Here is a 24,213-nt window from a genome sequence, read left to right as displayed (position 1 = left end):
GTTTTTTCCCCCTGTTTGGACTCCTAACCCCCTTCTCTGACAGTTACTTTACCTAGCTCTGATGTCTTATCACTAAGTTTATTTTTATTGCTGTCCCTTTCCAGTAATGATTATTCACTTCAAATATTTGAAGGGATGTCATATTGAGGAGGGAGCAAGCTTGTTTTCTGCTGCTCCAGAGACTAGGACCCGAAGCAATGGATGCAAACTGCAGGAAAAGAGATTCCACCTCAACATTAGGAGGAACTTCCTGACAGTAAGGGCTGTTCGACAGTGGAACAAACTCCTTCAGAGTGTAGTGGAGTCTCCTTCCTTGGAGGTCTTCAAGCAGAGGCTGGATGGCCATCTGTCAGGGATGCTTTGATTGTGATTTCTTGCATGGCAGGGGGTTGGACTGGATGGCCCTTGTGGTCTCTTCCAATTCTATGATTCTATGATTCAAGACAGGGAAGATGTGGATTGCTTCTCCTGCCATCCCAGAATGACCCTTCATGGTAAGTACACTTCTCATTCTTGGGATGGCAGGCAGAGCAATACACTGTTCTTGTGATGTATCCAAGCCCTTTTCTTTTTTGGGTGGGCCATCACTCTATTACTTATCAACTACTGCTTGCAATACTCTGTGAATAAATGCTCCTGGCTTGAACCTGTCTAGCTTGTAATGTTTTATAAATGTGGTTGGTTCTTTCCATCCTGCTGCATCACATATATCTTGCAAAGAAGCTGATACTGCATACGCTGTTGTAGTTGTGCCATCGATCTTGTAGAATGGGGTCATACATTTTGCGGCCTCACTTTTCCTTGTAAATCGTAACACATCAAAATACCGCCCGGATTGGTTTGCCATAGGGCGGTATACAAATAATAATAATAATAATAATAATAATAATAATAATGCTTTTATCAATCATGCCAGTGTACTTTTGGATGCCTTGTGTCCTAATATTCCTAGGATTAAATGATACAAATAGGGCCCTCCATCTGTCTAATTGTATCTGTTTTTCTCTTGTAGATTTCTTCTGCTTGTTTTACATCTAAGATGTGCCACTGTTTCTTTTTTCTGATGTTGTGGTACTGGACAGAAAGTCAGTAAGTAGATGTTTTCATTGTAGCATGCTTTTCTGACGTACCTGGGTAGAAAAAAATGCATCCATTGGCAGTACAGTGGGCCCTTCCCTTACGCGGGGATCCATTCTGGATCCCTCAGCGTAAGGGAAATCAGCGTATGCTGGAGCCCCATTTGAAGTAATGGGGCTTGTGCCCGCAGTGTGCCGCAGCGCGGCAGCATTCACACGCCCCATTAGTTCTTCTGGGGCATGTGAAGGGCTGTTCCAGCATGTATGTCGCGCTCTCGTAAAACATAGGCGCCCTTGTACTAATCTATCATCTTTAAATCTACGTAGGTTTGGTAGTATTGATAATGCAGCCAATTCTGATATTCTCCTCGCTGAAGTGATTGCTACTAAGAAATGCACCTTGAATGATAGATGTTTTAAGGATGTATCATGTGATGGCTCAAAAGGAGTCTTAATCAATCTGTTCAGCACTACATTCAAATCCCATGATGAAATCCTGTGTTTTGTTGGGAAAGTTGTTATATTTGCTCATCTTATAAATCTCTGAACATGCTTTGAACAAAGCCTTTCTTTTCCAAATTTCAGCACTACTACCAAAGCTGGTATTTTTCTTCTCAGAGTGTTTGGCCTAATCTCTTATTTACCAGTAAGCTATTTTGCATGAATTTTAAAACATGCTTTATCTCTATGTTTTAAATCTCAACCTTTTCTTCCTTGCACCAATCTGTAAATGTATTAAAGTTCTGCTGTATATTTTTTGGGTAGATATCTGTCTTGACACAATAATAGTTTCAATTACTTGTGGTATGTATCCACTTTCTTCCAGTTTTAGCCTCTCAATTCTCATGCAGTCAGTTGAAACCATTCGGGATTTGAGTGCCAAACTATACCCTGAGTTAACAAAACTGGACTTTATGCGAGTTTTACAGGCTGACTGGTCAACAGTTGTCTGATCAATGGATACCATGGTCTTCTCAACCAATTTGGTGCTACTAGAATTTCATTGAGAACTTTTTGTATGATTTTTACTGGAGGAAAAGCATATAATATTCCTTTTGTCCACTGATTGTGGAAAGCATCCACTCCTCCTGCTTTATAGTCCTTCTCTATCACATAATATCTCTGCAGTCTGTGATTCCTTCATGATGCAAATAGATCTATCTTGAAAGGTCTGAATATTCTGTTCAGTGTGTTGAATTCCTCCAGACACAATGTACATTCTCCTGGATGGATCTGGTGTCATCTTAAATAATCCACTGTTTTGTTGAATTTCCCTTTCAAGTACATGGTGGTTATGGACTTGACATGGCGTTCCGCCCAATTCAACAGTCTTGTTGCTTCTAACATTAGAGTCCATGAATGTAAACCTTGTTTGTTTATATAGGAATGTGGGATTTTGTTTCCTTTATCTCTTCCACAGTAGGAATGAACTGTTATATTGTCCGTTACTATTAGTACACCTAATAGTCCAGTACTATTAGTACTTATTTCTGAGTAGTGCCAATCTTACCGCCTTCATTTCCAAATAATTTATGTTTTGTCTTTTGTCTGCTACTGTTCATGTTCCCTGTGTGGTGAGGAGACAGCAGTGTGATCCCCACCCTTTTAAACTTGCATCTGTTGTTATTTTCATTTGATCCTTCATCATGAATGGATTTCCCCTCTTCAAGCTATTGTTGAGTATCCATCGTTTTAAACGCTGTCTAACTGTTTGTAGTATCTGTATAATGTGACAGGCTTTTCTCCCAATGTCTTGTTAATACGGATGTAGAAGAACTTGCAAAGACCTGGAGTGGTGTTGCCCCCAAGATACTAGGTATATGATGGCTATCAATAGTCCCATAACTTTGGCTAACCACATTAGATCTGCTTTGTTTGATCTTATTAGTACTGATAATATTTTTGTATGTTCCATTGTCTGTCCTGTAACAAACTCATACTTTCTCTGTGTCTAGCTCCATTCCTAAGTGTTTTAATTTTCTTGTTAGTGTCAGATAGCTCTTTTTGTAATTTAATAATAAGCCTTATCTTTCTAGTGTCTGTATTGTTAATTTCACATCTCCTTGTATTTTTCCCATTGTATTTGCTTTTAATAATACATCATCCAAATATGGATAGATCTGTACTCCTTTTCCCCTCAGGTATGCTATTGTTGGAATTAGAATTTTTGTGAACAGCCAACGTGCCTATGCCAGGCCAAACAGTAGTGCTCTGAACTGGTAATATTTGTTTTGGTACACAAACCTGAGATACTTTCTGCTTTGTATAGTCATCGGCACATGAATAAGCATCTTTCAGGTCAATGGAAATAATCAGGTCCTGTTTTCTCAGATTTTCTTTGATTGTTTGCAGTGTTTCCATTTTGAACTTGAAGTATTTCATATAACTGCTGAGATACTTCAAGTTCAGTACCAGACAGTAACCGCCACTGTTTTTGGGTACTGTGAAAAACATTCAGTATACCCCTATAAACCTCTGATCTTTTGGTACCTCTTCTATTGCTTGTATACTTAACAAATGTTTTATCTCATTTTGTACTATTTTTTTCTTTTTCTTTTTGTCTTTCAGTACTGGTGAAGGAAGGTACTGTGCCTTTGGCTTTTCTTCAAATACTATGTGGTGTCCTGATGTTACTACTTGTAATACCCATAAGTCTGTTGTTATTTCTGGCCAAATGTTTCCATAGTCTAATAATCTCCTCCTACCACAGAGTACCCCTTATGTCAATATTGTGGTCTTCCTCGTTTTGTGGTGTTGTTTGTTGAACTTGTCTGTTTTGGAAATTTTGTTTCCCATATCCTATCTATGGATGGTACCATAGCTGTCTTTGTGACCTGAATTCTGCTTGTCTGACCAGTCCTCTTCCTCCTTGAGAGGAACTGTATGTACCGTATGAGTTTCTGTATTGTTTTTTGTCCATCCTTTTTCTTTGCAATATTGACATAATCTGCTCTTTTCTTTACTTTCTATCAGTACTTTAGCCAATGTTTTTTTCTCCAAATAGCAGTGCCCCTGTGAATGAAACATAGGCCAAATTATCCCTAGATTTCTGATCTACTTCCCAGTGTTTTAGCCATAGGGAACATCTTGCTATTATCATTGCATTAATCGTTCTTGCTGAAAAAGCAGTTGAATCATGACCTGTGTCCACTACACATTGTAGTGCTCTAGTCACCCATTCTTGTGCCTTATGGAATGTGGTGACATCTAATTCCTCTGCACATTGAATCTCCGATATCTATAAAACTGCTGCCCTAGCAAATATGGATGCTGCTATTGATGCACACACGGCAATGACTGTGCTGTCATGTGCTTTTCTCAGAGCAGAATCAGCTCTTATCTCATCTAATTCTTTTAATGTAGCATCCCCTTCTGATGTGGTTATGGCTGCCGACACTAAGGCCGTAATTGGACCATCCATTAATGGGACTTTTAGCACCTCCATTGAATCTTTCTCAAATGTGTATAACTTCTGACTGTAGGTGACATATTTCTTTGTGTGTAAAGGTGATTTCCATTCTATTTCAATCAAGTCTTAAATATTTCTGGCACTGGAATAATCTCTCCTTGTGGTATCTGGTTTTTTTTTATTACTAATGCTATCTTTCTCTCCTTCACTCTATTTTCCTTCAACTGTGCTTCTTTCATGTCTTCTTGTAATCCTAAGGTTATTAACACTTTCTTTAGCATACTTCTAAATTTGCCTGTTTGAAATAATCTTTCTGGTACCATCTCTTCCTCTTGTTCTAATTCAGATGAATCATATTGATCTAGTTCCTCCAGTTCTACTTCATCTATTGACATGACTTCTTCTGAGCTGTCCTGTGTTTCCTCCATATGTCTGGTCTTTTTGATAAATTTACATGGGATATGTTCTTCCCTATCCTCATTAAATGTGTCATTTCCTTGTCTCTTTTTTGTTTGCCTATATTTATCTCTTTTTTCCCCTTTAACTACTGTGGATGTGTCCATTTTTTTAATGCTTTGCGCTTTGTAGTAAACTGAACTGTTCAGACACCACACTCTCTTTTACCATTTTTTGAATATCTGTTATAAACTGACTTGGTGCATGACTCTCTGCACTTGTAATGTTGGACACATGCGGCTGTTTTTGTGTACGTGACATTTTCCTGGATTCACGTGTCCCATTTGCCCAGGCATTTCTTTAATTAAATTTATAAGAGAATACAATAATTCTTTATTTATTTGGTTTCCTTTGTTGCCCCTTTTGTTGGTGTTCTCTGTTGTTATGTTGGCAGTGTTAATTTCAGAAGATGAATTGCTGCCTGTCTCTTTAATTACTGTCTTTTGTTTTATTTTTTAGGAGCAGCTGCTGTGGATGCCATTACTTGGCTAGCTGCTGAGTCTCCCAAGTTATCTCTACCCCCTCCAGCAGTTACTGGGAGGTCAAAATGTAAGCTCAGACTTCTCCTACCTGATGGTTGTCACTTTCAGAATGAGAAGAAGCTGCTACCTCTGTACAGCTTTTCTCCTGTTTAGCCAGGTATGTATCACTTTGTTTGTCATAACATCTCATCGTTTTTACACTTGTTCGTCATTTTCCTTTGATTTCCAGCAGTATGTGAGGGCAGTAAGCCTGGCATCTACTCAGTCTCATTTCCCCTTATGCAGCAAGTTTGGGTGTCTTCTGTTTCACTCTCACTGGAGCGCAAAAACATTTTCTTTAAATATTTTTAAAGAAATGTTTAGTCTTTAAATGTTTGGCAACGGTCATCTGGTCAGGATGCATTAAGGTTTGTGTTTTTCTTGGCATCAGTATTTCCATCATCATTGTTTTCATTTTTATCTTACTGTCTTTGCTTTCTCCTTTCCTATTTTTTTGTTAATTTAACCTGTTTATCCTCCATTGTTTCCTAAATGTACGGAGAAGGGGTTACCTCTGTGTGGACGGCAAGGCAAGCAATTAAAAATCCGTTGGAGAAGGGGGTTAGGAGTCTAAATGGGGGTGGGGGGTAGATAACTGAAAGGAACATTGACTCCTGCCTTGATGGCATGTGGGGTTAAACCCAAGAACGTTGGATTGCTCCACCTGCCATCCTGAGAATTTGCAAGGGAGACTATAGTTTGAAACCTATCAGGAGATTCAGTCTCATCAAGATTTGAAGCTTATGAAGACAGTCAATCCTGTCACCTCTAATCTGAAATCAAACAGCAGATTACATGTATTGATTAGCTAGCCCATGCCTGGTTGTTTGTGTTAACATCACTGCTTTGTGAATGGTCATGGTATTGGATTTAAACCAATTCAAGCTTTAATGACCACTAAGCAGTTCACAATTAGTTAAGACTTCATTTGCAATGATGACTGCATATGAATGGGAGTGAAGATAGGATTAGTACTTCCCTTTATGTGGGGTGGCAATACAGATTTACAAACAAAAACATAGTGGCTCATACTAACCCCAACCCATTTTTTAAAAATTTTAGCTCTGGAAACAACTGAGAAGGCCTTTTGTTGAGACTAGAAATTCCAAACAAAGACCTTGTCCTGGAAAAGAGACATATTTTGAAAAGGAAAAAAGGAGCCCTATTATTGCAAGAGCACTGCTTTGGTTGTATTTTGCAAAATTTAAGCCCCCCGAAGCCTGGATAGCAATGAAACAGGAGTATTTATAAATAATAAAGCAGATATGTTTGTGTACTGCCAAGGGCATAGGTACTGACCTAACTGGCTAAATGATAGGGAAAAATATAACCTGATACTGAACATAAACCAAGGACTGACTTGTAATGAACCTGACCACAGAGGGTTACTAGTGTCAGATGGCTGTTACACTCAAATGGAAAGCAGCCAAGAAACACTGGCTGTTGAAAGATAGAAGTTAAGGTGACTGAACATCAGCCTCCTAAGTATAAACGTAGTTGTGTATGACAAATTTGAGTGTCAGCTGGTTATTCAGCTCTTGGATAAATATGCTCCAGATGTAATAGAAGTAAGGTTAACTAGAAGAAAATAAGGCTTCAGCAACAATAATTTTTAAAAAATCACTATTCAGAAAAGAACATTGGTAACATCTCTATACAGAATAAACACAGAAGCATGAATGAGAAAAATGTTTTAAGCATGTAAAATCAATTATTTCATATCTTCAATATCTTCTCTGAAGATGCCAGCCACAGATGCAGGTGAAACGTCAGGAATAAACTCTTCTAGAATACAGCAATATAGCTGGGAAAAGCCACAAAAAACTATAATATTTCATATATTTGATACTTCTGCTCACCTGTATTTGTTATTTTTCTTGTGCTCTTGAGTTTTTTTATAGTTTATATTTTCACTGGATTTAATCTTTTTACAGTTTATCACTTTTTAGCTTTTATATTTCATGAATTTTAACTATTTCTTAAGTCATTCTGAGCTGCCTTGAGCCCTCGAACTGAGAAAAAGATGGCCTATACATAAGTATCATCACCAATATCATCATTATCTCTTGGAAAACCACAAATTAACTCTCTTTAAAGATTGCAAACATGATAGCAAAAATGAATATTAATATTTAATAACAATTTACAAGCCCTGACAGAAGTCCTTCTCTGTTGCTTCCAGACATAAAGACAACAACGAACTGGAGAAATAAAGTCACTGTGCAACCTGGTCTCCTTTTGTTATTCCTTTTTAAAAATGGGAAACAGACAAATAAAAATATTTTCCCCTTTCCATTTGCCTAAATAACAAAAAGATAATAATTTTTCATAAGTTGTTTGTACTAGCATTTAAATAAGAACATTTGAACAGAAATAATTGTATAGTTTCACTCTTCATGTAAAAGTAGACAGTACATTAAATTACTGTCAGCTCAAAAAACTATACTGTACTGCTCACCTGCATGCTCGAAGTAGTGGTGATGTGAGAGGGAGAATCTGTGCAAGCGTGGTATAGCATGGCATAGCTACAGCATTGTAGAACCCAATCTAAAAAACAACAGTATAGAAATCACCATAAGGTGCACTGAGTAAATCAAAATGGCAGACAACCAAACAAACCTGGCAGGGGAATTACTGATACACAATTAACTGCTCTCTCCCTCCACTTCCATATATAAGAAATACCAATTTTGTGCCAGGAGTCTTCTTCATTCATTGTTCTGGATTAAAATAGAATAAATATGATTTTAGAGCCAGTATGGTGTAGTGGCTTGAGCACTGGGCTATAACTGTGAAAACCAGGATTCAGATTCCTGTTCGGCCATGGAAACCCACTGCATGACCTTGGGCAAGTCACATTCTCTCAGCCCCAGGGGAAGGCAAAGGCAAACCTTCTCTGAATAAATCTTGCCAAAAAAATGATAGAAGTGCCATAAGTGGGAAGCAACTTAAAGGCACAGAACAACAACAATATGCAATTTAGTCATCAATCAATTACAGTTTTTAAAGTTTTCTGGTGATCAGGTCAGAATTCCACCCACATATAAATACTCATTGATCAAAAATAAGCATAGACTACCCTTTGTTTTCATTGTCTGCATCCCTCGGTTTTAACAAACATAGAAAGAATACTATAGTTTTTTGTGGGTTTTTCGGGCTATGTGGCCATGTTCTAGCAGAATTTCTTCCTGACGTTTCGCCAGCATCTGTGGATGGCATCTTCAGAGAATGTTTGCCTGGAAAGGACTTGGGTATATATATTGTGTGACCTGGAAAGGCAGGAATGATTTGCATGTTATTGTTTGTTGCTAATGGCAGTCCTCAGGGTGTGAGGGTCTGCACAAGAGGACTAATGTCTGCTTGATTAGTGCTCATTGTCTACTGGGAAAGCCCTGACCCTGGTAGATTTCTCATTTGCATTTATTGAGTCTTTATCTTGCTATCTTTCAGGACTGGTAGCCAAACCGTATTTAATTTAAGGGATTCCTCTTTCCTGTTGAAATTGTCCAGGTGTTTGTGGATTTCAATGGCTTCCCTGTGCATCCTGACATGGTAGTGGTTGGCATGGTCCAGAATTTCAGTGTTTTCAAATAGTATTTTATGCCCAGGATGGTTTGTAACATGTTCTTCTACTGCTGATTTTTCTGGCTGACCCAGTCTGCAGTGTCTCTCGTGTTCCTTGATTCTTGTTTTCACACTGCGTTTGGTGGTCCCTACGTAGACTTGTCCGCAGCTGCATGGTATGCGGTAAACTCCTGCGACTGTGAGAGGGTCTCTCTGGTCCTTGGCTGAGCAAAGCATTTGCTGGATTTTCTTCGTCGGTTTGTAAACAATTTGCAGGTTGTGCTTCCTCACCACTTTGCCTATACTGTCTGTGACTCCTTTGATGTATGGTAAAAATACTTTCCCTTTGGGTGGCTGCTTGTCTTCACTCCTCTGGGTTTTCCTGGGCCTGGCAGCCTTTCTCATGTCTGAGCTGGAATAACCATTAGCCTGTAGAAGCCGGTCCAAGTGCTTCAGTTCATCGTCCAAGAAGTGGGGTTCACAGATGCGTTTTGCTTGGTCTATGTCATGGCCAGCCAAGATGAGCTCTCGGAGGATGAGGAGGAGGATGAGGCTCCTCCAGAGCAAGGGCTGATCGAGGCTACGCCAGGTGTTAGTTCTGCTCTGCCAGGTCCCAGCTGTGCTTCCCCAGCCCCAGAGCAGGAGGTCCAACCAGGTCCTAGTGCTGAGGAAAGGCCTCCTATGGTGCCACAGCCTAGTGGTGATTCTGGAGACGAGGTGTGCCTGCAGGTGCCTTCTTATCAAGAGAGAAGGGCCGAGAGTGCTTGCAGGCGCAGATCCAGGAGGACTGCAGAAAGACAATCAGCAAACCAGTTTCAGGTAGCTCGAGGGAGAGTTTCCCTGATTTAAGTGGGAGAGAGGCTTGAGTTTGTTGCTAGAGTTTATTGCATGAGCCCTTGGTGTGATTGCTGTCGCTCTAGCTCCTGATATCTTGTTACCTTGCTACTTTGTTATCTTGACCTCGGACCGGACCTTTGTTATCTCTTGGTTATTGTGACCTCGGAGTGTTTTGACCACGCTGCTTTCTGGTTTCCTGACTTCGGCTCGTCTTTCGGCACGCTTGACTTTCTGCAACCCCGACATCGGCTTGTTTCCTCGGCTTGCTCTTTGACTGCTTCTCCACAAGCTTTGTTTTGCCTACACATGTTGGCTGCAGGCTTGGTTATCAGCATAAGTCAGAGATTGCTGGCAGCAATCCCGGACAGTCTACCAGTGTTTTGATTGTGCTTCTTTTTTGTCCCGGGTAATGGTTGGAGTTCTTGTGCAGGTATCGGTCTGTATGTGTGGGTTTTCTGTATACTGTGTGACCCAAACGTTGGTTCAGTTTGCAGATGACTAGGACATCCAAGAATGGCAGTGTTCCTTCCTTTTCTTTTTCCATAGTGAATTGAATGTTGGGGTGGATGTTGTTCAGCTGGTTCAGGAACACAGCCAGGTCTTCTTCTCCATGGCTCCAAATGGTGAAAGTGTCATCCACATATCGGAACCAAGTTGTGGGCTTTTTCGGTGCTGTTTCCACGGCTTGCTTTTCAAAGTGTTCCATGTAAAAGTTTGCTATCACAGGGCTTAGAGGGCTTCCCATTGCTACCCCATCTCTCTGTTCATAGAATCCATTGTCCCACTGGAAATAGCTTGTGGTGAGGCAATGTTCGAACGGGGCTGTGATGTCTTCTGGAAAATTCTGTCAGATGAGTATCATGGTGTCCATTATGGGGACTTTGGTGAACAGGGAGACATATTAATCAGCTTTGATGTGGTCTCCCTGTTCACCAAAGTCCCCATAATGGACAAACCATCCTAGGCATAAAATACTGTTTGAAAACACTGAAATTCTGGACCATGCCAACCACTACCATGTCAGGATGCACAGGGAAGCCATTGAAATCCACAAACACCTGGACAATTTCAAGAGGAAAGAGGAATCCCTTAAAGTAAACAAGGTTTGGTTACCAGTCCTGAAAGATAGCAAGATAAAGACTCAATAAATGCAAATGAGAAATATCCCAGGGTCAGGGCTTTCCCAGCAGACAATGAGCACTAATCAAGCAGACATTAGTCCTCTTGAGCAGACCCTCACACTCTGAGGACTGCCATTAGCAACAAACAATATACATGCAAATCCCTCCTGCCTTTCCAGGTCACACAATACAGTGGGCCCTTGTTATACACTGGGGTTTGGTTCCAAGATCCCTTGTGTATAACAAAAACTGTGGATGCTCAAGTCCCATTAAACATAATGACATAGCAAAATGGTGTCCCTTATAAAAATTGGAAAACCAAGGTTTGATATTTGAAATTTATACTTTTTTTGAACATTTTCAAACCATGTATGCTTGAATCCATGATAAAAAATCCGTGTATAAGAAGGGCCCACTGTATATATAGCCAAATCCTTTCCAGGCAAACATTCTCTGAAGATGCCAGCCACAGATGCTGGCAAAATGTCAGGAAGAAACTCTGCTAGAATATGGCCACATAGCCCGAAAAACCCACAAAAACTATGGATGCCGGCCATGAAAGCCTTCGACTTCACATTAGAAATAGTACTGTTATTTAGTTCTTCAGCAGTCTCAGTTATCAATACAGGAGAACCTACAACAGTTACTCTGATCATGTTTCTGTAGTTTTTGCCTTGGTTTCTCCAACTGCATTCTAATTTACTAGCTTTTATATACAGAGAGAGAGAGAGAGAGAGAGAATTATAACCAGACTGTTAAAAACAAGAAAGCCAGCAGTATGTAGATATCTGAAAATCTTTATATTATATACATCTAAGATTTTAGACCCACTTGGCCCTGAGGAACTTCATCCTTCTTGTCTCTGTCCATCATAGGAATAGGCTGAATACCTAACTTCTTCATTTCATCACCCTGAAAGAACAGGACGAAATAATATTATTTTTAAAAATTATTAATTATTTATACCCCCAAATGTTTCTTATTTATAAAGAGATACATATTAAGAATTTAACATATTGAAAATAATACGGGGAGAGGGATTCAGATAATGATTTTACAATATGAGAGAAGAATGATTACTGTTTATAACCTAATAATCTAAATTACATATACAGATCATGGCAGAAACTGGGGAAATCACGTATCAGATTTTAAAATTAAACAATTTCTAAATATATAAATGATTTTTAAATAAAAACAAAATCTCTTTGAAAACAATTGCCAGATTTAAAATTCAATGTGAATTTAATACAAACACATGTATAAATTCTACATACATACACACACATATAAATATAAAAATGAGAAGTTAGACTTACCGTGAAGATTCATTCTGGGATGGCAGGTTGAGCAATTCACCACTGATGGGTTTATACCCTTACACCAATCCAAGACGGCAGAAGGTAACATACTTTTTTTACTGCCACGGCTCCTTTCTCCATTAGTTTTTAATATCCTGCCCTGCCAACCGAACGTGTTTCAACACTTCTCCATTTAGATACCATACAGCCAATGTTCTTTTTTACTGTTTAACTGCCACGGCTCCCTTCTCTGTTAGTTTCATTATATAGCCCTGTCACTTCATTCTTCGCGCCCTTCTGCTGCTCTTATTGTAATTGTACCCTTATTCCTGGGAGGTGTGGATTGTGCAACCTGCCATCCCAGAATGAACCTTCATGGTAAGTCTAGCTTCTCATTCTTAGGATGGCAGATGGAGCAATCCACTACTGATGAATGAAGCTGTACCCCATCTTCCCATTTCAGAGTGGGATTTCATTTTAAGTTGTCACTGCTGCTTGCAGCACTGTTCTTCTAAAGGAAGCTCTTGCTAACTTAAATTTATCATGTTTTATGAATGTTTTATGAACTATTTGGATTACTCCAATCAGCAGCATCACACACATCTTGTAAAGAGGTTGTGACTGCATACGTCGTTGTTGTTGCCACTGACCATTTTTTTTTCTAGTTCGCCCTTTGAAATTGTAACATTGGAATATGCATACTTTTCGCCTTCTTGCAATCATTTTTGCCATTGTTTTTTGACCCATTGTCCTAGCATGAAAAGAGACAAACAAAGCTTCCAATTGTTTGATATTTTTTGTTCTTTCTATATAGGTACATACAGCCTTTGTGACTTCTAAAGTGTGCTACTGCTTCTCTTCTGCATGTGACAGATTTGGACAAACATAGGTAAGTAGAGCTTATTATTAAATTCCTTACTAATTTATTCATTATATTATTCATTTTGGTAGAAATGTTGGGTCTATTATTAATACCAATCTGTTTTGTTTTAATTTGCATTGACTAGGATTTATCGAGAATGCAGTCAGTTCAGAGACTCATCTGGCCAATGTGACTGCCACTAGGAAAAATGCCTTCATTGATAATTGTCTTAATGAGGCTTCCTTTATGGGCGTGAATGGAGATTTCATTAATCTATTCAACACAAGATTTAAATCCCAACTTGGGAATCTGTGAGTTGTTGGGAATTATTTTAAAGTCGCTCGACATAAAAACCCTTTGATGTGTTCATTTGTTGATAAAGTTTGAAAAATCTTGAAATGACAATACAACTGACAGTGCTGATACTTGTCTTTTTATCATGTGTGGTGTTAACCCTTTCACTAATCTGTCCTGTGGAAACTGTAGGACATGCCTCAATTCAATTATGTTTAAGTCTATGTTCCTTTCTCTACACTTTGGATGCAAACTTTCTCCAAGTTCTATTGTATATTTCCTGTGTTGTTTTATGCCTTGATGTTATAATTGTATCAATGAAGTCTCTTGAATATCCCACAGTCTACTAACCTGTTCGTTTCAATTCCCATGCAGTCAACTTCAGCCATTGTGGGTTGGGATGGGATACTGGACCCTGGCTTAGTAAACCTGCTCTTGTTGGTGGATGTATGAGAGCTGATACCAACAGATTCATCAGCCATGGAAACCATGGCCAATGTGGCCAAAGCGGAGCTATGAGCACTACGTGTGCTCTCTCACTCTGGATTTTGTTTATAACCTGTGGCATAAGTTTTATGGGTGGAAATGCATAATTGAGTCCTTTGAGGCCCCATCAGGCCTGGCCTAAAGTAAGAAGATGAGCCCTCCCTCCTTGCCATCTGACATCATCCAGCCTCTCAAAGGGAGAGAAAGGTGATCCAGCTTCATCAGGCCTGGCCTAAAGTAAGAAGACGAGCCTTCCCTCCATGCCATCCGACATCATCCAGCTTCAGAGGGAGAGAAAGGCCAGCCAGATCCATCAAGCCTGGCCTAAAGTAAGAAGACGAGCCTTCCCTCCATGCCATCCGACATCATCCAGTTTCAGAGGGAGAGAAAGGCCAGCCAGATCCATCAAGCCTGGCCTAAAGTAAGAAGAACCCTCCCTCCAGTCCATCTACCATTGTCCTGGCCTCATAGGGAGAGAATAACCGCTGGACTTATTCCCCTTCCCACTGCCATTCTCTTCTCCTTTTGTGTCATGTCTTTTTTAGATTTTAAGCCTGAGGGCAGGGAAATGTCTAATTAACTATCTGTAAACTGCTCTAAGAGCCTTTCTGGCTGAAGAGTAGGGTATAAATACAATAAATAAATAAATTTTGGGCATCATCATGCTAATGCATCTTGACTTTTTGCATTTTTGCTTCCATCTATTAAAAATACTCTTTTAACTTTTAATTTTTTGTTGATGCAAACAGATCTGTCATGAATGGTCCTGTCTGATTCTCCAGATCTTTGAATACCTCTGTATGTGAAGGCCACTCTCCCGGTTTAAAAATATTCTGATTTAGATAATCTGTTTGTATATTCTTTTTTCCATGCAGATACACTGCTCTTAATGATGCCATTCAACTGCTGCTCTCAAGATGGCATCCCAGATTGTCTTCTGACCATCTATTTGTGGGGAAAATAGCCCTGTATGTGTTGTTTGCCTCCGCCACTTCTTCAATGGTTTTAAGCAGGTTTTTTAGCAGCCTCTGTTGCTGATATATTCAGTTACAGCTTTCTTTTGTCACTGTTTGATTTTATTTATTTTTATTTAGGTGCTGCATCATCTGAATTGGACCTGTGCTTCTGCCTGGAGTCCTTACAAGTATGTTTTTATATCACATCTCTGTTTCAGAGTTACTATCTGTCAATGAAAGGACAAATTTTTGTATTATTTCCTTCCGTTACTGAGCAAAGACTCGCTGACTTGTAGTCATCTATCTTTCTGACTCATTAATTTTGTCTCTTTCTTCTGATTCTACTGCTGTTTTTTCATTGTTAACCTTTTTATTCCCTTTTTAATCCATTTTCTGCACTATTTATGGTATCTAAATGGAAAAGTGTTGAAACACATCTGGTTGGCAGGGCAGGATATTAAAAACTAACAGAGAAAAGGGCCATGGCAGTTAAACAGTCAAAAAAGAATGTTTGCACCCGCTGTCTCGGATTTGTGCAAGACGATAAGCCCATCAGTGGTGGATTGCTCCACCTAACATCCTGAGAATGAACACATTACATTTCTTTTAGAAGGAATGGCTTTATTTAAATCCATCTATGCAAACTAATATTGGAAGAAATGATAATTCTGGGAACAGTTCAAGGCAGGAAGAGAGGAAGACTGTGAAGCTTACCGCACTATTCCTCTTGGTCCGTTCTGAGAATGGAATGGAAGGAGCAGGAACGAGTGGGGGATGGATTTTACCGCACACACCAGTCCCTCATTCGGTCTGTTCCCCCTCTCTTCCGTTCTCAATCCGTTCCAGAGGGGGGAATTTTTGAGAACAGTTCTCAAAAGCGTTCCCTCTGGAACGGAATGGGAACAGAAGAGAGGGGGAACAGAATGAGTGAGGGACTGGAGTGTGTAGTAAAATCCGTCCCCCACTCGTTCCGTTTCCTGCCGGGCCATTCTGAGAACGGCCCTGAAGACCTGTGCGGTAAGCTTCTGTGTTACACATGGACTGATTCAGTCAAGAAAACCACAGATCTGAGTTTGCAAGACCTAAGCAGGACTGTTATTAGCATGAGCTCTTGAGGATCTCTTATTCTTAGGGTCACTATAAGTCAAAGGTGATTTGAAAGTATATAAAAACAACAATAACTCAGCCTGAAACTAGCAGTTTGGTAGCAAGCCTTTGTTTCTGAACATGCTAAGTAGGAACATGGAACTTGCAGAAGAGAAGAGAAGGGCAATTAAAGGACTGGGTATTTAACCTTTTCCCCACACACCTGCTTTTGACCATTTACTTGACCAAGAGAATTAAATTCAGAGCTATCTTTGATTAAAACAACCAACATAAGGGAACTATATAGAAAGGGTGGGAGGTACAGGAAGGTTTGAACAATCTTGATCCTCCTCTTGACTTTCCATGAGCAGGAATCCTGTTTCTACAGTATACTACTTGCCAAAGAATGGGAATTGTATTTCAGCATATATTTTTTTCAAAGAGCTCTTTCATTCAGAGGAACCATTAATGGAATCACATTTTTTGCTAATAAATTTGGCTAAAACAAGGAGCAGAGTAAAAACAAAACAAAAAACCAGATGCTACTGTGTTGTTCTATTCTAGAAGACATAATCAAGAGAGAAGAAAGTTCCAATTGAGCTCCAGTACAAATTAGGTTCCAAAGCATAGTTCTCACAAACAGCACATACAGAAACAATTTTGAGTCTGAATTTTTAAACAGAGACTCATAGGATGAGTGGTTCTCTATTTTAATTTTCTTCACCCAAATTTTAGATGTCAGGGAGAAAAGCACTAGCTTCCTCTATTCTGCAACATAAAGGTATTTGTATGTGCAGTGAAATTTTCTATGGAGTAGAGTATTCTTTCATATGAGCTGTCACCTGCAATCTAAAATAGCAAATGTTAACAATTTATGAAAATTAGGCCTAAATGAGCTACTTACTCCTTTTCAAAGTGAATCACCTGGCACTCCAGTGCAATTAGCTCTCATGATCTCTAAAGCTAAGCTTAATTTCTTCCCCACAAAACTGATTATTGCATATACAATTAAGATAAACAAATGAATAATGACATGTACATACCTCAGCCCAAAACTCTGCATATATATCACTAGCTGTCAGTCTAGTCACATGCCACAGTTTTGTCACAGAACACAAGTCACATGCTGTCATCATTAACCCAATCACACGATCCCTAGAATATAACAACTTGAAATTTATCATACTATTTAAACATATTTTTAATTCAGTTATCAGGAACAACATGCATATAATCAAAGTTGGCATGAATTATCACATGTGAATGGAATTTTCTGATAATGAAATGCAAAACAGACAAAAAAGGCCTATGAATTGGTTATTTTCTACCCTTTATTACTAAGGTGCATCATCACCACCAGTGAACTAACATGTCCCAAAGAACCCCACATGTATCAAAAAATAAACCCAAAGAAAAAGCTCCAAAATGATGAACTACAAATTAAAAAAACAAAAATAAAAAGCCGCCAACAGTAAAGGCAATACTGTGATACAATTTAGATGTCACTAAAAGTTTTCAAAAGCCTAAGAACTTAGCACCTAAAATACAGGAGTAAAACAAATGGCTATGAGAAATTGGCCAGTGGACCAATTGGTTGGGGACTGTGGTGATCAGACAGCCTGCTCTCAAAGAGGGCCGTCAGCAGGGGGCGTTTTTCTGTGATCCTTTTCCCGGCATCTTCAGGCCACCTCAAGTTGCCTGAGTTGCCTTGGAGCAACTTCCAGGTGACTTGGGGCATGTGTCATCTGCACACCATGTCCCCAAAGTGGCTAGAAGCTGCTCGTTTTGGCCCATGTGTTTCATGCCATAGTAACCAGGACTATATTTTAATATGACATGGGATAGTATTTTATATATTGGATTTTTTTCTCCAGTGTCTTTCCATCTAACTTTGGAAGGCAAGAGACCTTATGTAAGAGAAGACATCAGATATCTGCACATATTGATATGGTTCCTAGTTAATGCATCTGGCATCTGCTTAGGTGTGCTCCACAGAAAACTTGCTCTTGGAGAGGTTTTTTTTTTTTTTTAACCAAGAAACAGTTTCCCTTGCATGGTGTTTCTCATGAACCTCACTGAGAATGCATGAATATGAGGAAGAAATCAAAAATCCATCCATCCACCTTCCCACCCACCAATCTATCCAACATTCATATAGTATTAAGTGTCTAAAGTGCTGCATCATGTATATTATAAAAAATAGGGGCCAAAATACATTTTGACCAGTTAGTCTGACATCAATACCAGGAAAGGTTCTGAAGCAGATAATTAAACAGAGAGTCTATGAACATCTAGAAAACAATGCCATAATCACAAAGAGTCAACATGGGTTTCAGAGAAAGAAGTCATGCCAGACAAATCTAATCTCTTTTTTTGATAAAATTACCAGTTTGTTAGATGAAGGGAATGCTGTGGATATAGTCTATCTTGATTTTAGTAAGGCTTTTGACAGGGTTCCCCATGACATTCTTGCAAACAAACTAGTGGAATGTGGGCTAGACAACGTAACTGTTACATGGATTTGTAATTGGTTGACTGGCAAAACCCAAAGGGTTCATTCACAACAATGGCTCCTTTTCATCCTGGAGAGAAGTGACCAGTGAGGTCCCACAGGGCTCTGTCCTGGGGATAGTTCTATTCAACATCTTTATTAATGACTTGGATGACAGAATCGGGGACATATTTATCAAATTTGCAGATGATACCAAATTAGGAAGAATAGCTAATACCCCAGAGGACAGGATCAAAATTCAAAATGACCTTGATAGATTGTAAAGCTGGGCCAAAGCTAACAAAATGAATTTCAACACGGCGAAATGCAAGGTACTGCATTAGGGTGGAAAAATGAAATGCACAGATATAGGATGGGTGTCACCTGGCTGAACGAAACTATGTGTGAAAGGGATCTGGGAGTCCAAGTAGACCACAAATTCAACATGATTCAACAGTGTGATGCGGCAGCTAACAAGACCAATGCAATTTTAAGCTACATCAATAGAAGTACAGTGTCTAGATCAAGGGAAGTAATAGTGACACTCTATTCTGCTCTGGTCAGGCCCCACCTGGAATACTGCGTCCAGTTCTGGGCACCACAATTTAAAAAGGATGTTGAAAAACTGGAGTGTGTCCAAAGAAGGGCAACTAAAATGGTTAAGGGTCTGGAAACCATGCCCTAGGAGGAATGACTTAGGGAGCTGGGGATGTTTAGCCTGGAGAAGAGAAGGTTAAGAGGTGATATGATAGCCCTGTTTAAATACTTGAAGGGATGTCATATTGAGAAGGGAGCGAGCTTGTTTTGTGCTGCTCCAGAGACTAGGATCCAGAGCAATGGATGCAAGCTCCAGAAAAAGAGATTCCACCTCAACATTCGGAGGAACTTCCTGACAGTAAGGGCTGTTCGACAGTGGAACACGCTCCCTCGGAGTCTAGTGGAGTATCCTTCCTTAGATGTCTTTAAACAGTGGCTGGATGGCCATCTGTCAGGGGTGCTTTGATTGAGATTTCCTGCATGGCAGGGGGTTGGACTGGATGACCCTTGTGGTCTCTTCCAACTCTATGGCCCGTTCCGCACGGGCAAAAAGTATGTACTAGGTACGTACCAGGGTTACAAAAAGGCGTCCCTTCCGGACACCCTAACCCTAATACGCACCTAGTACATACAAAATGGCCACCATTTTGACGTCGTGAATGCTTAGTATCCACGTCACTTATGACACCACAAGTGCACCATTGGCACCTTGCATAAGCACGCCGCCAAAAGAAGCCTCTTTTGGGGTCTTCTTTTTCGGCTGTCGGGAAGCCTCACTGTTTGGAGGCTGAGACTTCCTGGCGGCGGAAATGGAGGCGGTCTGTAAAGTGCCTATGATTCTATGATCAAAAGTTTGACTTATTTATTTTTAGTTAAATTTGACAGACATAATTTTGCAAGAATCCTAAAAGATGCCTCTGGATTTATGTATATTGCTCAAGGAACAGAGGAACATCAAACCTTTATTTAATGCAAAATCCTTCAAAAACTAAAGAGTATAGGTGAAGAAAAGGTAGTCTGCTCACTACATGCAGTCTCCATGTCTGTTTTTGAGGCCTTCAAGGGTCCACCTCTATTTTCTCAATCTCTCTCTCTCCCCAAATGACCCCAAATCCTCTAGACAGGTTAGGGAATGGTTTCACAATGTTTTGGCCCTCCTGAAGGGTGTAGGATTTGTTTCTAAGTACAAAAATTTAAGCAAAAATGGAAAAAACATAGAGGGTTCAAAGTTTGCTGTGAGATATGTAAAGCCCTCTCCTTGACCTCAGGTAATTGTCCACCCATTAGAAATCTCACACAAACACTCTTTTGCCTGAAATCTGCTGGGCACCAATCCTTTAGATGAGGCTTCTGTGACTGAACATTTCATCTAATTCTGCCAAAAAATAGTCATAGTAACCATAATTAGAAAATTAAATTTCAGTGGTCAGTTTAATTATAAATAGTTTAGATTTTGGTTCTATTACTAAGCTTACTTAATACTGTATAAAATTATGCATTTAAAGCTACTGGACATCTGAATGTCTGAAGGCATAGTGTAACTTAGGTCAATATGATCTGCATGCACATTACTCACATCAGAAATTAATTCACAAAAAGTCAGATTTTTAAAGTGCAAATTAAAACCTTTACACTAATAACATGTCATTATTGAGCCTTCAAGGTAAATTATAAACGTTCATTTGCTCTTTACCTATGTGCTTGGTTTTGAAGATTTAGTGTTCTTGAATGATGAAGCTCTTCCAACTGTTTACGGTTTCCAAAGTACAGAGCAAGATCGGTTGCTATGATGGCTTTGCGGATGATTTCCAAGACTTGCTCATAATCACTGGAGCTCAAGTTAGAGAAAATATTGTGGCCTTCCAGCTACAACAATGTAAGAAACAGCAAAAGATCTTATTCAGAACTACCTTAAGGCCTTATTTTATTTTAATAATCAAATTAATTGAGAGACGAACACCAGCAAGGCATTGTGATATGTCCGTTCTCATCCAGTTTTGTAGCCCCTGCCAAATTTTGGCAGTAGACCACTGATTTTTGCCAATCTCCATGTTTTAGCTCTAAAACAAAACATGCAGGAAAAGTCCACTTGTTTGAAAGAAGGAAATGTCTGCAGAAGCCTCTTGGAAACATGATTCTTCTTTATAACAAAGCAAGAAGTCTCCAAGTAGCATTTTTATTTCTGTTCAGTACCACACTTTTGAATTTCAGGGACATCAAGTAGTGTAGCTGTAGTGCCTGATAGATTTTGAGGAGGTTCACTTGGCTCCTGGACTCAACCAAGTTTCTCATCTCAGTTTTAACTCATTTAACATTCATAGACATAGCACCATCATTCTCATTATATAACAAGAGTTTTTGACAATTTCCTCCAAAGCACTAACATTTAGATTGGATTTGACTGAAACTGTCCTTATGGTGGGTCAGAATGCAAAGGAATGTATCCGTTTTAATTAATTAATTTCAGAAGATACCTCTGTTCTGGATTTCTCAAACTGTTCAAAATTCAAAGAACAATTAATTTTTCAAGGGAATTCCAGAAAAAAAAGTTTTCACTCTTTCATTAGTTGCCAGAATATGTCGCATTACAGATTGTGTATTAAAAGCAATATAGAGTTGATATACATCAAATGTAACCCCATGAATTCTTCTCTATAATGTATAAACTTTTCCCTCACATTGTACCATCATGATGACTTGGCTTATGAAGGAGGGAAATCCATAATTCAATATCACACCATGGATTAAGTTTCACTGCGTATTCTAGAATGGTGGGAGTGAGAATTCAGTATAACGGTGCTCAGAGCTTGGAAAGTAATTTAGTCCATCATGCATGATTTATAAAAGTAATTTTTCCTGTTACTCATGGTGAGGATGAAAAAGGAAAGAGATAATATTATTCATTGTACTACTCATTATTTTTCCATTATTTTCTGTTGCTTTCTTGAGTGGAAAGAAAACTTTAGACATGGTAAAGGAGTGGCATCAAAGTTCAAAACCTGCCAAAAACAAGTATTAAAACCAACTTTTGAAGGTAACTCAAAACTCTTACCTGTTACAGCAATAACGTTATTTTGCTCTTACCTGTTACACACCCTCATTACTCTTTACTAGTTATCCCTCTATTACTACTTGCAAACAATGACTTGTTACAGATAAAGTTACTTGTAACTCAATACTTCTAAATTCTGGTGATATTCATTTTGGCAGCATCACTACACTGTTCATAAGTTTGGCTTGGTGAATATGTATCTGAGGAAGCAGACTTTAATCTATGAAAGCTCATGCTGCCAACATCTTTCTTTCAGTAAGTCTCAAAGGTGTTACAAGATCTCTCTACCTTTGATATATAGTTTTTTCAATCAATTGAATCTTGTATGCCACTTTTAGATACATTGCTGGCAATATTCTGGATGCCTAAGACACATCTTCATACTTCAGTGCAAATTCCAGTGAGATCCCGTGATCTCTGGGATTATATTCTAGGGGCCACAAGATACCATAGGCTACTTTTGGCTGGCGGAAGCAAGGTTTGTCTTCATGGTTGCCCTACTGGCAATACTCCCAAGTATATTCCAGAGTCTTATTGGGGAAATTCAGATGTGGCTTGGGTTCTACTTGATACAAAGCCATCTCATACTCAGGACACAACCTTAGAAATCTACAGGAAATCTCGCTAGCCCTGAAGGTGTCATAGTTAGTTGCCCTCCCAAAATGGAGGTTTAATAGGAAAGAAAAATGGTGAGGCAGGAAAAGTGAAAGAAAAATAAAGGGCAGCCCCTTCATCTTATTTCTTTGCTGGCATGAGATCAGGATATTCATGGAATTTCCCTAGCCAACTCCAACTGGATTGCTCTGAACCTTTACCAGGTCACAAATGGTTATAGTACTTTAAAAATGATACTGCAATACTGTAAATCATTTTGAATATTTTACAAAATTAAAGGTGATATAAAGTGCATTTTAAAAATAAAACCAATGTTTTCATTTGGGTTTAAAACTGGCATAATGCAAATATTTAAAATAAAGAGAAATTTTACAATGTTTTGTACAAAATATTTATTATACTGAGGTGCAGCAAACTCTCTTTCTAAGAACTGAAACTGAAACGATCCCTTGTAAATTCCAGTGTGAACATTTGTAATACACAGATGGATACTTAAAACTTCTGCCTTTTTGAATCTGGATTGCTTTTGACTTGAGAATACAATTTATTACCTGCAAGATAGACACTGTCTGTGAAAAATGGTGCTGTTCCATGGTTGAGGTGGAATAAAGTGCTGCCAATGGATGGTCAAACTTCTGAAGATAGCTGTTGCTATAACCTCTGTGATCCAGGTCATGACACAAACATGCAATCAGAAGACCTCTTCGCTAGATAAAAAAAGCAGGCAGAGTATGTATTTCGTGTTAAAATTAACTTTACACCACTAGATGCCACTCTACACCTCTGAAGAAATCAAGTGAATGAAAGAATAGACAAAATACATGAGACAAACTCCGAAGAATTAGAGTGAATCAGCATATTATACACTAAACAACAGGCGAAGGCTGAAAACAGCAATCCCATTTTGGGTTTAAAATGACAGTCTATTTAGTGGGTTTATTTTACTGATATTTCAATACAACTTTCTAGGAACTCAGGATACTTCCCAGTTCTGCTAACTGGAACCTTTTAACCCAGAGATTTTAACTGAAGTACCAAAACCTGCCTGTTTTTGTATTAAACAATGTTCTTGGACAACAGGATCTTTGCTGAGAAGTTGACCTTCTGAGACATACAAAGCTTCAGAAAACTCACGCAACCAGCTCTGGTTCAAAGTCAAACAATCTTGCTCAAAGTAAACAAAAGTGTAAAGCCCCCACAATCCTTCGTGGGTTACAAAACATGTTCTTTTCCAGTGTACACTTAGAGATTTTTCATACTGCAAAAACCAAAAACCTATGCACTTACTTCTATGTCTGTGAAAAACATGTGGTTATTCTGAAGTATGGCATACATGCAGTGTGCCACTGTAATTGCATGCTTCCAGTTGTGATAGGGTACGCGACGGTAGTTCTTCTTTACAGACATAGTGAAACGACATAGTTTTTCTAGATCAAAACTTGAAAGAAAAGAAAGAGTGAGACAAAATAACTGAATGGAAAACATAAGAATAATTTTAACTAAAAAGGATGAAAGATAATTTACTGTAAAATGTATTTCATTTTATACT

At 39.0% G+C, this 24,213-nt stretch overlaps 1 protein-coding gene across 9 annotated transcripts in view; it reads right to left on the bottom strand.

Annotated features, from left to right (window-relative positions):
* The window catches only part of PDE10A (phosphodiesterase 10A), a 378,653-nt gene that overhangs the window by 2,418 nt on the left and 352,022 nt on the right, over positions 1-24,213 (bottom strand). For all 9 annotated transcript variants that reach the window (XM_089530056.1, XM_089530059.1, XM_089530058.1 and 6 more), the window contains 6 exons: positions 23,952-24,102; positions 23,216-23,371; positions 20,691-20,863; positions 17,013-17,124; positions 11,816-11,896; positions 7,921-8,009 (listed from right to left, as the gene is read on the bottom strand). In XM_089530056.1, coding sequence (XP_089386182.1) covers positions 7,921-8,009; positions 11,816-11,896; positions 17,013-17,124; positions 20,691-20,863; positions 23,216-23,371; positions 23,952-24,102 — 762 coding nt within the window. The remainder of the gene's footprint in view (positions 1-7,920; positions 8,010-11,815; positions 11,897-17,012; positions 17,125-20,690; positions 20,864-23,215; positions 23,372-23,951; positions 24,103-24,213) is intronic.

The sequence above is a fragment of the Sceloporus occidentalis genome, unplaced genomic scaffold (genome assembly GCF_023333645.1).
Source record: "Sceloporus occidentalis isolate IW3139 unplaced genomic scaffold, rSceOcc1.0.p SCAF_6, whole genome shotgun sequence".
NCBI lineage: Eukaryota > Metazoa > Chordata > Lepidosauria > Squamata > Phrynosomatidae > Sceloporus > Sceloporus occidentalis.
This window is presented reverse-complemented; position numbering and strand designations above follow the sequence as displayed.